This window comes from Podarcis raffonei, chromosome 12, assembly GCF_027172205.1.
Source record: "Podarcis raffonei isolate rPodRaf1 chromosome 12, rPodRaf1.pri, whole genome shotgun sequence".
Taxonomy (NCBI): domain Eukaryota; kingdom Metazoa; phylum Chordata; class Lepidosauria; order Squamata; family Lacertidae; genus Podarcis; species Podarcis raffonei.
Genome location: NC_070613.1, coordinates 34,607,346 through 34,619,930, shown reverse-complemented (window position 1 = coordinate 34,619,930; position 12,585 = coordinate 34,607,346). Strand labels below are relative to the sequence as shown.

The 12,585-nt window shown below is 41.0% G+C and overlaps 1 protein-coding gene across 5 annotated transcripts in view; it reads right to left on the bottom strand.

The window, feature by feature from the left end:
* The window catches only part of DNAH11 (dynein axonemal heavy chain 11), a 149,272-nt gene that overhangs the window by 4,987 nt on the left and 131,700 nt on the right, over positions 1–12,585 (bottom strand). For 4 of the 5 annotated variants that reach the window (XM_053409651.1, XM_053409647.1, XM_053409648.1 and 1 more), the window contains 5 exons: positions 12,172–12,320; positions 10,741–10,868; positions 9,131–9,358; positions 8,299–8,490; positions 2,738–2,857 (listed from right to left, as the gene is read on the bottom strand). In XM_053409651.1, the coding sequence (XP_053265626.1) occupies positions 2,738–2,857; positions 8,299–8,490; positions 9,131–9,358; positions 10,741–10,868; positions 12,172–12,320 (817 nt within the window). The remainder of the gene's footprint in view (positions 1–2,737; positions 2,858–8,298; positions 8,491–9,130; positions 9,359–10,740; positions 10,869–12,171; positions 12,321–12,585) is intronic. The other variant, XM_053409649.1, reaches the window with a different exon arrangement.

Here is a 12,585-nt window from a genome sequence, read left to right as displayed (position 1 = left end):
CAATGATGACTCGATATCCATGGAATGTTTATGCGGGGGGTGACAACCAGGAACTAGGAGGAGCTGAATAGATTGGCTTGAAAGAAGTGCGTGCATGAAGGCAGGTATGCCCAGCGGGGCCTGCCACAGCTGCAGGTAGGCCCAGCCAGGGGAATGTCCGGTGGGCAAGCTGCACCCATCTTGAAATTCTTGGGGGGGGGGCTGACCAGGCTCTAATTCTGTTGGCACAGAGGATCCCAAGTTTGCTGAGGGAGAGAGTGGGCTCAAGCTGTTGAAAACAAATGTTCTAAGCAAAACTTAGAAGTCTACAAACCCTATTCTACCATAGATGCATGGGAACTCCATCTGTTATGGCTGTGACAAAATGTGTATATTTGATGTGTTATATGTGCATTTTTTACACAGCTATGTACGGTAGATGCTTTCAGGAAACCTGGCTCTGTCAGGTTTCTCAAAGACATCCTCACATTATGTGCTTGCTGATGAGAAACCCCAGTATTTTCCCACTGTGATCAAAATGCACCTGTCTGCATGGCCTTGTGCATGCAGCACGTCCGCAGTCTTATCCCTAACAGGAGTGTAGTAATTACCAATCTGCAGCAGAACTGTAGGGTGCGAGCATATAAAGGGAAAAACAAAAAAGTCAACCCAACATTTCTGGGTTGGTTTTTTTGGGTGGGTGTGTGTTTGTTTGTTTTTATAAAAAAAACTTACAGTAGGAATTCCTTCAGTTTTGAACCTGCATTTTTTGAATATTTTGAAAGAAGAATGTTTTCCTTATCATCAATTCACACTTTGTGTAAACCTTTTATATCTGCTATAATTAGGGCTATTTTATTACTGAAGTGTGCAATCCTATGGATGCTGAGAAGGCACCCATCCTCACTTTGGACAGCTTAGGACAAGGCAGTTCAATCCCTTCCACCACCCAGCGGCTTTGGGTTAAAATATTTAAGGCTGCAATCCTGCCTTTCTATCTAGCCATCAATCAGCAGTGTCTGATTTGGTTAAATACATGCCTAGTCCCATTTAAGTGCGTCACAAAATGCATGATCTATTGACTACCTTAATGATTAAATGCAACTTTACCCTGTTAACAAATGCAAATAAATACAGACACATGCCAGATCCCAGTTAAGCATAAAACTAAGACAAATGTGGTATATCCATTGGCCATTGCTTATGTTTACCTTGCCTGTCAACGAAGGAATTTTTGTTTCTTTTAGTGTGCTTTGCAGGAGACCATTGTCCAATTGAACCGAAATGAATTATCTTGTTTCTGAATATGTAAGTAGACCTGCACCTAGGGTTAGTTAACTAAGAGCACCTAATTCCCACCATTTCTTTCAGGTTCTGTACCTGTATTTGACACTTATTTGAATGAAAGTTCAGGCTTTTGAAGGTTAATGGACTGCCTGGCCTAGAAATAGTAATTCTTATCCAAGGGCTAGATGCAGAGCAGTACCAGCGGAATAAGCTTCCCACATGCCCCCTTGACCTTAACTGTCATTTAGAGAAATCAGCTTCCATGGAGGTCAGAAGTACAGTAGTGTTTATCCTTCCCATCTCCATGGTAACTCACTCCTGGGTCTTCCAATTGACTTCCAATTGTGCTAAACTGAATGTGGCTTTGTGACACATGAAAACCTAGTCATTACAGAGTGAATAAAAAGGTAAAGGTAAAGGTACCCCTGCCCGTACGGGCCAGTCTTGACAGACTCTAGGGTTGTATGCCCATCTCAAGAGGCCGGGGGCCAGCGCTGTCCGGAGACACTTCCGGGTCACGTGGCCAGCGTGACAAAGCTGCATCTGGCGAGCCAGCGCAGCACACGGAAACGCCGTTTACCTTCCCGCCAGTAAGCGGTCCCTATTTATCTACTTGCACCCGGGGGTGCTTTCGAACTGCTAGGTTGGCAGGCGCTGGGACCGAGCAACGGGAGCGCACCCCGCCGCGGGGATTCGAACCGCTGACCTTTCGATCGGCAAGCCCTAGGCACTGAGGCTTTTACCCACAGCGCCACCCGCGTCCACGTATAGCTCTGGTGGCAGTGACCCAGTAGTGCTTTATTCAGCTAAGCAGAATCAACAGAGTGAATAGATGCAAGCAAACTCACTTCACTTTAAACCACTGCACACACTTCCAAATGCGGAATCAATGGGGGGAAATGGAATATCCTTAGGGCTATCTATGTTGCATAGCAGAAATGATCTTTTGATGCTCTACTTGCCATCCCCTACTGCCTCTACATAAATGGTTAACTTTTGGAAAAGACAGAACAGCTAGGTTGCTATTCCATCTGGGCATTCTTAAACCCCAGTGAAACTGATTGCGTTATGTAGAAATGATTCTGGCCTAGATTACACTTTTGTGCCACAACCCTGAGTACACTTACCTAGAAATAAATTCCATCAAAACCATATGTATTTACTTCTAAGCACACTTAAGATTGTGATGTGCCTTTTAAGACCAGGATGCATTGCTTGCCAATGTCGCTAATGCAAGTGGAAGAGAATCTTCGTTGGAAGGGACCTCAAATGGTCTGACAAGCTGCCAGTGCGGGAAATCTACTGCTACAGAATCCCTGGAAGGTGTCTCTGCTTAAAAAATCTCTTAACAAAAGTGCCCACCACCTCCTGAGGCAGTCTGTTCCATTGTTGAACTGGTCATTCTGTAAGGAAGTTCTTCCTAACATTTAGTCTACAAACTTTTTCTCATCTCCCCCAATCTATACATTACCAGAGAAGGCTTCATAAATTCTTCTAAATACGTGCGACAGAGTCTGCGGTCCCAGTCATCAGTGATGTGTCCACCGTACATAATTTCACCAAAGAGATAACGCAAATCTTCCCAGGGAACCTATGGAATACAATGGAATGTGTAATTAAAGAACCAGTTAGCTTTCTAAGAAGGACACAGCAAAGTCACTTGGCATAGCTCTGGCATAATAAAACATGGATTTCATCAGCACGAAGTGTATTGTATTATCCCAAGAGTGGTTGTGTGTGTGTGTGTGTGTGTGTGGTTACAAGCACATAATCATAATGGGACCACTGACACATTCTGCTGCCATTGGTAGGTGTGTGTGCTTAAATGAAATAAACACAGGTAGAACAAAAACAAAAATGGTCAAGAGTGGCTGCGAAACCCAATAAAAATTAAAACTTTTCAAGGCACCTGATTCTATCCTCTTTGCTTTCAGTTAAGAAAATTGCTTCCTTTCCCAGTGATAATTAAGACAGCAAAGCTACAATGATTGTGTCACATCAACTGCTGCTGCAGGGAATTATAACTTGCTCATCATAAAAGTGCACAGAATTGTCACTGGCTGTACCTTTTTTTCATTTTGCAGCCATTGCTTAGAATTTTGCTCTCCACTCTTCCCATGTGTAACGCAATTCAGCTGAGAAAGTGGACTCTAATCCGCAGAAGCTTATACAGTGGTGCCCCGCAAGACGAATGCCTCGCAAGACGGAAAACCCGCTAGACGAAAGGGTTTTCCGTTTTGGAGGCGCTTCGCAAAATGAATTTCCTATGGGCTTGCTTCGCAAGACGAAAATGTCTTGCGAGTTCCTGCGGGGTTTTTTTCCTTTCCCTCCCCTTTTTCCCAAGCCGCTAAGCCGCTTATCAGCTGATCCGCTAAGCCGCTTAACAGCTGATCCGCTAAGCCGCTTAACAGCTGATCCGCTAAGCCGCTTAACAGCTGATCCGCTAAGCCGCTTAACAGCTGATCAGGTAAGCCGCTTATCAGCTGATCCGCTAAGCCGCTTAACAGCTGATCCGCTAAGCCACTTATCAGCTGATCCACTAAGCCGCTTAACAGCTGATCCGCTAAGCCACTTATCAGCTGATCCGCTAAGCCTGCTAAGCCGCTAATAGCGCTAATCCGCTAATGGGCTTGCTTCGCAAGACGAAAAAACCGCAAGATGAAGAGACTCGCGGAATGGATTATTTTTGTCTTGCGAGGCACCACTGTACAACAATAAATTCTGTCAAGTCTTTAAGGTGCTACAAGACTTCATTGTTTTCCTGTTTCAGAAGAAAGCTGTGTGGCAGCAGCGGGTTCCTTTGAGAACAGTGACCATGCTTGAGTAGTATGCTAAACCATCGTATAACAATATGTGCACAAACAGAAGAGAACTGTGAGCTGAGCTTGTGCTTTCCTTCCTCCCTCACAGCCAGGAGGCAGATTTTGGGAGATTTTTAATTGTTTCCCTTCAAGTCAGCTGGTTTGTTGCATTGCCAGCACCAGGGATTGCAGTTTATTCCCAACTCTGGTTTAGTTCAACAAGTCATCTTCCACTGGCTTGTTTTGAAATCAACCAGTTAGTGATCAACCAAGATTCCTGGTATGGACAACAAGACAAGTCGAATTTAAGGGAGCCTAGCTTGGATGGCTGGAGATTCTGAAGTTCTCTTTGAGGGTTGAGGCATGGCAGTGGAGAAGCTAGATGTTTGCTACAAGTCCTTCTTGCTAAACCATGTCCATGCACACCTCAACTTGCTAAACACAACAGATAATCCCTCACCATTAGTCGTTTTGCCTGGATTGGTGGAAGCAGAAACCCAAAACTACTGGAAGGCACACAATTGGAGGAGGTTGGTTTGGCATGATGTGTGGACATAGCCACTATGTAAGATGTGACATGTACACAAAAGCTCATACCAATAACAAACTTAATTGGTCTCTAAGGTACTACTGGAAGGAATTTTTTTATTATTAAATTTCAAGACTAACATGAGAATTTGTTTTTCTTATTATGCTTTGTAAAATAAATTTCAGAAGTTAACATGGATGCTTTCCAGCTGTTTAATAATTGTGATTCAGTAAAACTGATTCATTTTTGTTTTGCCTATGTTCTCAGTGGTATTATTTATAAGCTATGCAGGCCCTGACAAACTGTGGGTGGTATGACTACTCTCAGAGGCCTATGAGTTTTCTGTTTTGGAGGGAAAGGGTTTTGCAAATCATACAGATCTCTGCAATCCAGAGACCAAAAAGACAATACTATATTTCAATATGTTATTAGAAATCTTGCAGGGGAAGGATGAAAAAGGCCCCAAACAGTGGCAAAAAATGTCAAAACATCACTGCTCAATGCCTAAAAAGTTACATTTCTAAAATAATTAAATTCATATTCTGTGTTGAGATAATTTCAAAACTGTATGAATTCTGGATTTTAAAAGTTCCTCAGTGGACAAACAAAAAAAATCAGTTTCTATAGAAGTCTCTTTAACAAATTACTTCAAAACCTTTATCTCAAGCTATACGTTTTTAAAGGTGAAATGCAACAGGAATTTGTGTGTTTGTTTAAAACAATATATTCATGTGGTATTAGAGGACTGATAAATTTAGCCTACATTATCAAAATAAGCTTGCCTCTATTTATCAAGGACACATTATTCAAGAACAAACAATTATTCATTGCTGCTATGTCGCATATTGAAATGAACTCAGGTTAGCAAAGTAATTCGCAGGGGCTAATAGTAGCCACTTCAATTTTATTTTAAACATTAAAACGTATTGCTGATGCTCTCTATCATTTTAAATGGCTGGAGACTTGAAGGTCATGAACAGTTGGCCACTCATCCTATTTCTTCTTTTGTCCTTCAAGCTTTTCCATAACACTTTATGCCATTTTATACTAGATCTTGCACACTAAATCCTACTATACCATTGCCACCTAATCCAGACAATCTACCCCCACCCCAAATAATCCCTACTCATGCAGTTGCTTGCTTTAGTTGGAAAGACTCTAGTGCTGGAGTTTATTCTGGACCAGCAGAAGACTACTGGATTAGGTAGATTGCTTTAGTACAGAGCAAAGTTCTCCAGCTTTTCAGAAATCAATAATAAAAGACTGAAGAAAGTGCAGTCAGCCATCCCAAAGGTCTCGTGGCCTTTGTAAAAGTAAGCAGCAAATGCCCCGAGGGGGCAAAACTACACAGAAGGAAATCTGTAAAGTGAAATTGATCATGTAATTAGATAAACAAGTTTAATAGAGAAGATTTGTACCAGCCACATTAGGGCTTCACAAAGTTATGCATTAGAAGTCGGCTGCACTATATTTAGTAGGCTCCAGTAGCATGTTTTGTAACCCTACTCTGCAATACAGTAACTGCCAAAAATGCATATATTAGAAAAAAGTAAAAGGCAGTAAAGTGGCACATGAGAAGTACAATGCAGAAAAGGAGAAAAGTACTAAGGGGCAGTGGTTTGGAACAGACAAAGATGAATCGTAATGAGAAATGAAACCTAGTCTAGTATATATTGCTTAAACAAAACTGCAAACTAAGGCAGTAATCCTATAGCAACTTACCTGGGAATAAGTCCCAGTGAATTTCTGCTTAGACAGGACTGTGCTTGTAAAACCAGTTTTGCAGTCATTAACTGTAATGTTGGTGGGCTCATTCCAATGATTTGGCAGCAAAATACGACCACAGACAAACAAACTGAAGTTTTCCAAATATAGGAGGGAACTAAGGGAGCCAGATGCAAAAAAAAAGGGGGGCAGGCCTTCTGCACCTTTAATAGTTATGGAGAAGAGGGAAGTGCATGTTGCTTGTCCTGACAAAGTACACCTGCTGAAACTCCCTCTTCTATAGAGTTATTAAAGGAGCAGGATCCCTGTTTACATGTGGCTACCCTAGAGGGAACCCAGAGATACAAAGCAATAGACGGCATGGGGAGAGGCTGCTGCTCACTTGACCTCCAATCAGTTGCCTTGCTGCTACTTACTAGCAGACAGAGAAGGGGGGTGAAGCGGCAGGGAGGTCAGCACAGTGCAAAGGCGCTGATGGAGACAATCTGACATGCATTGGTTCAACTTCCTTGTCCTCTGCCTTCTAGTAAGCAGCAGCTACATGACTAATCAGAGGTCAGGTGAACAGCAATGCCCCATCTCATTGTCAGTTACTGAGTATATGTCTTACTAAGTAAGAATATGTAAGGGGAAGGGGAAAAGGTAAATGAGGACTGTAAAAATTATCCATTATGCTTTGTGTTCTCCCCATGCTGGACTTGTGGAAGGACTTTGGGTGGATAATTTTGTTTAGCTTTCCTTCAGAGGGCAGGCCAGGCCCAAATATGGCTGCTGGCTCACTAAGTTCAGGGGATTTGAGACTAAAGGTAGAACAGTTTGGATGAGTGAGAGCCCTGACCAGGCCTGGCTGCCTTGGTCAGAGTGAGAGAGAACCTTCATGACCACAACAGCTTAGGAACCAATTAAGGATATTCTCCCACTTGCCTCCTGGTTCATAGGGATGGTTGGAAAAATTGCAATGTTTTACATCAAGTCCCATGTGCATCACTATAGAATAAAACGCTTATTGAAATGGTGACACTGAATATCATTTTCACAAAATAACCGATTCACAGTAGATATCCAGTTTTTTTATTTATCTAATTTGGAAAAGCTAGAAATTGCAGTATTCCGATTCATACTGCAATTGCAAGTAAGCAAGTAGCACAAAACTAATTCCCAGGCTAGAGTGAGAATACTGGATAGCTTAATTGCTAACCAAATTGCATGTGCCTAAGTGCAAGTACCAACCTACTAAGTCTTTGCTAGACTTAGAAAGTACTAACCTACCTTTGCTACATATGTGAATAATTGGTTTAATGAATGGTAACACCTGAATGGTTTTGCATCTTCCGATTGGCAACCAATCTCAAAACAGAGTAAATCATTCATCTAGCTTTAAACTTGAACTCAAGGGGAACATTCCTGAGAAAGTCACAACAAGGTGGCCTCCTTAATACATAATAACGACACATGAAGGAAATACACCATTATTTATATATGTGACGTGCTGTAAATTGCTTCCATCATCAGAATTAATTGTAGTGATTATTAATGCAATGTTATGAACTGTCAGGACTGCTGTATGTAATTACAGTTGTGCAAAATGCTTCATTACCTGCCTAATGAATTTGGCATATATGCACATGTAAAGCACTGTTTTCGTTAACATAATGAAGGGCATATTTATTTATTTATTTATTTATTTATTTATTTATTTACTCACTCACTTACTTACTTACTTACTTACTTACTTACTTACTTTAGTAAACCCACCAAGTGTGCAACTGGTTCAACCTATGTTATGAAATTTAAGCATCTTCTGTGGAAAACCTTTGATCTGCCCATTTTGTATACCCAACAACAGATACACATTTCAACCATTTCACTAAAGAAATATATTTCACCTTCCCTTGTTCACTTCTAAAACTAAGGAACACAAAACAAAAAATATCACCACCATCTTGGCCAGAAGACACTTGGTCTCCAAGTTGTTACCTTAGAGTTTGCTTCCAGGTAGTTGTAGAGGACATTGACACAAATGGTGAGATCTCCTACGTTAAAAGGGTATCTTCGATTCCATCCTTGAGGTCCAAACTTGAGTCTCCCAGCAACACAGGTGTGAAAGTAGCAGAGGGAAAAGAAGATACTTTTGAACTCTTGTTCCCGGGTACACAATTCAAGTGTATCCTGTTAAAACAAAGGATTATGAAAAAACAACAGTATTTCTATCACATCACCAACAACCTTTAGAGACGACAACTGTAGTTTTCTTACTAGGATTAATGACACCTAAACAGCAACAATAAGAATCTATTAATATTTTCATCTTAGCAAAAGGTAAAACTGAAAGTAAGTTTGCAGGACCAGCAAAAAAGGGCTACACCTCCTAAAATGGGCACTCCCTTCTTGCTGCCACCCCTTTTATTACTGCCTGTTCCTCCTCCCAGCTGTTGTCCCCATTCCTCCTCCTCCTCTCAACCCTCATTAGTTTTTTTCTGATTTCTGGTTTGTGGCAACAGCACTGGTCACTTCTCTGTTGCCACTTCCTCCCTGCCTTGTCACGAGAAAGGGCAAACGGGGTCCTTTCCCAGAGCAAGGCATTTGTGACAAGATGGCCGACAAGGGCGCCTGCAACGCCACAGACAAAAACCTTGTTTAAAATTCAAACAGTGTTTCTTACACTTTTACAACCAAGCAGTATATAAATTATGTCAATAAATTTCTAAACCATACAACCCAATGTGGTAGGCAGTGCAAGTGCTCACCCAGAATGCCTCATTCTGAAGAAGAAATAAAGCAAAACTACCAGTGAACATTTTCTCCTCACCTGGTCAAAATTATAGAGAGCAGCATGAAGATTTGCCAGCATACCAGTAGGGGGCTCATTAATAATTTTAATACTGTTCTCTAATATTCCTTGAGGTATGACATGTTCTTCAGGACTTGGAGCTGGTTCTGCACTTATAAAGACACGGTAGTCGGGGTGACTTTCTCTGCTGTGTTCCTCCAGTAGCTTCTCTAATGTCCCCAGCCATTTGACTACGAGGTGTATGTTCTGTTTGAGAGAATGCAAAACTTCAATTATAAGAGCAAGTTTATTATTTTAAATGTAGCTTTAATTATCTCAGTTGCATAACAAGAACAAAACAGCTAATACTCCAAATATGATTTAATTCTAAGTTTCAGAGAGGAGTAAAAGATAGAGACTTTATTTTAATATGTTACATTAGGAAGGACTTCATTATCTCTAGGTGCTATTAGGCCTTGATTTGCTAAGCACTAGCATATATAAATCATGTCAACTATAACCACCCATGCACTTAAGCCTGCTAACTCTCTCCAGAGCTCAGATAATGTTCAGTAGGATTTAGGAACGCTGGGACGATTAACAAAAGCGACAAATCAGAAGCTGAAAAAAGTACTAATGTCTGACTGCTAAGTATCACGGTCCCAAAGTCTAGCAATGACCTGGACATAGAGGCACAGAGTTTCTCCATAGCTGGATATTTTTCTTTGGACATCTTCCGCAAAATTGTGTGGACATGTGTGGATCTTATGCACACATGCTTGCATGGAAGAAAATACATGCCACCTACCCTCAGTAGGAGTAGGGGACAAATACAATTCTGTTTATATTTAAAGGTGAACTTACAAAATTCACATTTTTCACAACAATATGTGAACCAAAACACAGCCATCATTTGAACTTTGCAATGCAATTCTTGAGCCAAACAATGTGTACAAAAATGCATAGACAATGGTAACGCATGCATAAAAATGCATACATTAATGAAAATAGTATTAAAAACGTATTACATTGGGGGAAATTGCTTCACATAAATGTGTATATGAGACAGAGTGGCACATAAAAAATGTGCATAGAAGGGGTAATTTGTACAAAAATGCTGTTTTGCAAAGTCAGATGTAGAAATGTGTAGGACTGAAATTAAGATTGGATAAAAGAGGAACAATGAAATTGACATGTTCGCCAATCCTTATTTTTTTGTTAACTTTCCTCTTGCAAGTTTATTTGTCACTGCATAATGGATACTGAGGGACAGAGGAAAATTCTCCATCTTGCAAAACTAACCTCACAGATATTTTTGATGAAAGATGATCTCCCATTCCTGTGGCAGCCATTTTGGAAGAGCCAAAAGAATCAAGCAGTAATAAAGCAGGTGGTGCCATTTGTGTGCTTAACTTCAGAAAGTTAAGCAACAAATCCCACAAACCGCTCTCCAAACGTTTTGATCTGCTATCATGATCGGTGAAAAGAAATAATGCTAGGTGAAGTTGTCTTCTCTCAGAATTCCTCAGAAGGTTGTTTCTTGTTGATGATTTTTGTTACAGGCAGACATTTCACAGGTTAAGTATGTGCAGAGTAAGCCCCACGACAGAACACATAAGGAACGTCAAATCATGCCATTTCACACTTACTTGCAGAATAACCCAGTGCCCATGCCTGGCAGCTTTCTTTAATACCTCCTCCGCAACAACCTCTTGCCCTTGCCCCAAAGAGATATTATGAAATTTCCCAGAATCAATTGTGAAGTCAAGTTTTTTGCCTGCAAGTGGAGCAACGGAGGCGGGGAGGCGAGCAAAAGTGGAAAGGAGGAAGGGGATGGAGGGAAAGGGGGGGGGAGATAATGCCCCATTAATTTCACCAATCACTGGGACAATACACATTAGTTCGTCACTCAACACAATTTCAACAAGCAAAATTGCGAGCTCTCAACAGCAGCCTTATGGCTGGTATTAGGGGAAAAACCCTGCAGAAATCTGCTCCCTTGGTTTTAAGATAACGAACCTTTTGACATTTTGATAGATGCTAGGTATTGTTACAGAGCTTTATAAACTCGTACAGGGGGTGCAAGCCATTTCCCTTATAAAAAAAGGGAGCAACATGTGGTAGCTATCACATCAGTTTTTTAACTGATTGGTTCAGTGGGTAAATGTGCAAGCCTCTCACCTTGTGAGGCCCAAGTTTAAATTGAGCACAGTCAGGTCACAGCTGTATTAACCTGGTATTCTCAGCAGAGTCAGTGGGGAATAATAATCCTAAGTACAAAGCGACAGTTTCTTACACAATTGAATATAGTTTGTATAATGACCATTATTTAGTCACAGGGGGCACAAGATTACATGAGCATGGAGAAAATTGCCCTCTGGCCCTCATCTACTCAAAAGGTAAGAAACAGCACAAAAGAGCCTGCATTATGCCAAGCAGAGGAATGTTCAATCTAAAAATTTCTTCACGCTGCAGCGTTAATAGCCTCACACTTTTTATCCACCCTTCCAGAGTGAATGGAGGGCTAGGGCAAGAGAGGGGAAAATCTTTAAAACTTAACTCTTGTTGAGGAAAACAATTCCAAATTTAAATCTGCTTTATTCCTTGATAATGACTATTTGTGGGCTTTTTTGTGTTAGCTTAACATGCATTAATTAAAGACCGACTCCCGCTCTGTCTAACTCAAAGCACAAACCCCTGTTGTTACCAATCATAAACTATGCATTAAGAAAAGCTCTGCGGACTTTGCAAATCAGCAACATTAACAACTATTGGAGAGAGTTCCTGTTACCCACAGCCATGTCAGAATTCCTACCAGAATGCCTCTGAATGTAGCATGTCAAAATGAGGGCCCTTTCCATCATCAAACATGCATTCTCTTTTCCAACACTCCCTAATAACACACTTTGCTAGGGCTCAGTGAGGTTTGTCCATGTAGCATTAAACCATGGTTCATAGCATTCCACATGAACACGACAAATTCTGTTCGCATTTTGTGTTTTGCAAGATTTGGAATGTTGCCAATTCACCTGCCCATGTTTTAAAAACCAGCCCAACAATACCTATTCAATAAAACATACCAAGTGCCTCCACATCTTTAAGAGGATCGACTCCAGGAGAAAGAATGAAAAATATTGGAGTGGCTGGACTGCTTTCTTCATAAGATTTTGCCAAGTCTATTCTTGTGCCATCCACATATTTTGAGCCGAGCTTTTCCTCTACAAAGTTTCTACAAAAATATATAATGTATATATAATGAACATATGTTAACATATAGAGAAAGCTTCCTTATCCTGGTGCCATACACATGTTTTGGACATGTGGTCATTGGCCACCCTGGATGGGTCTGAAGAGATTTGTAGTCCCAAATATTTGGAGTTCACCAGGTTGGGGAAGCCTGATTCAGAGCATTAAGAGTCTAGCATACAGTCTGCACATGTTGATGGGAAAGAGGTGGTTGAGGCATACATCCTTAGTGTCTCAGCTGTTTTTCT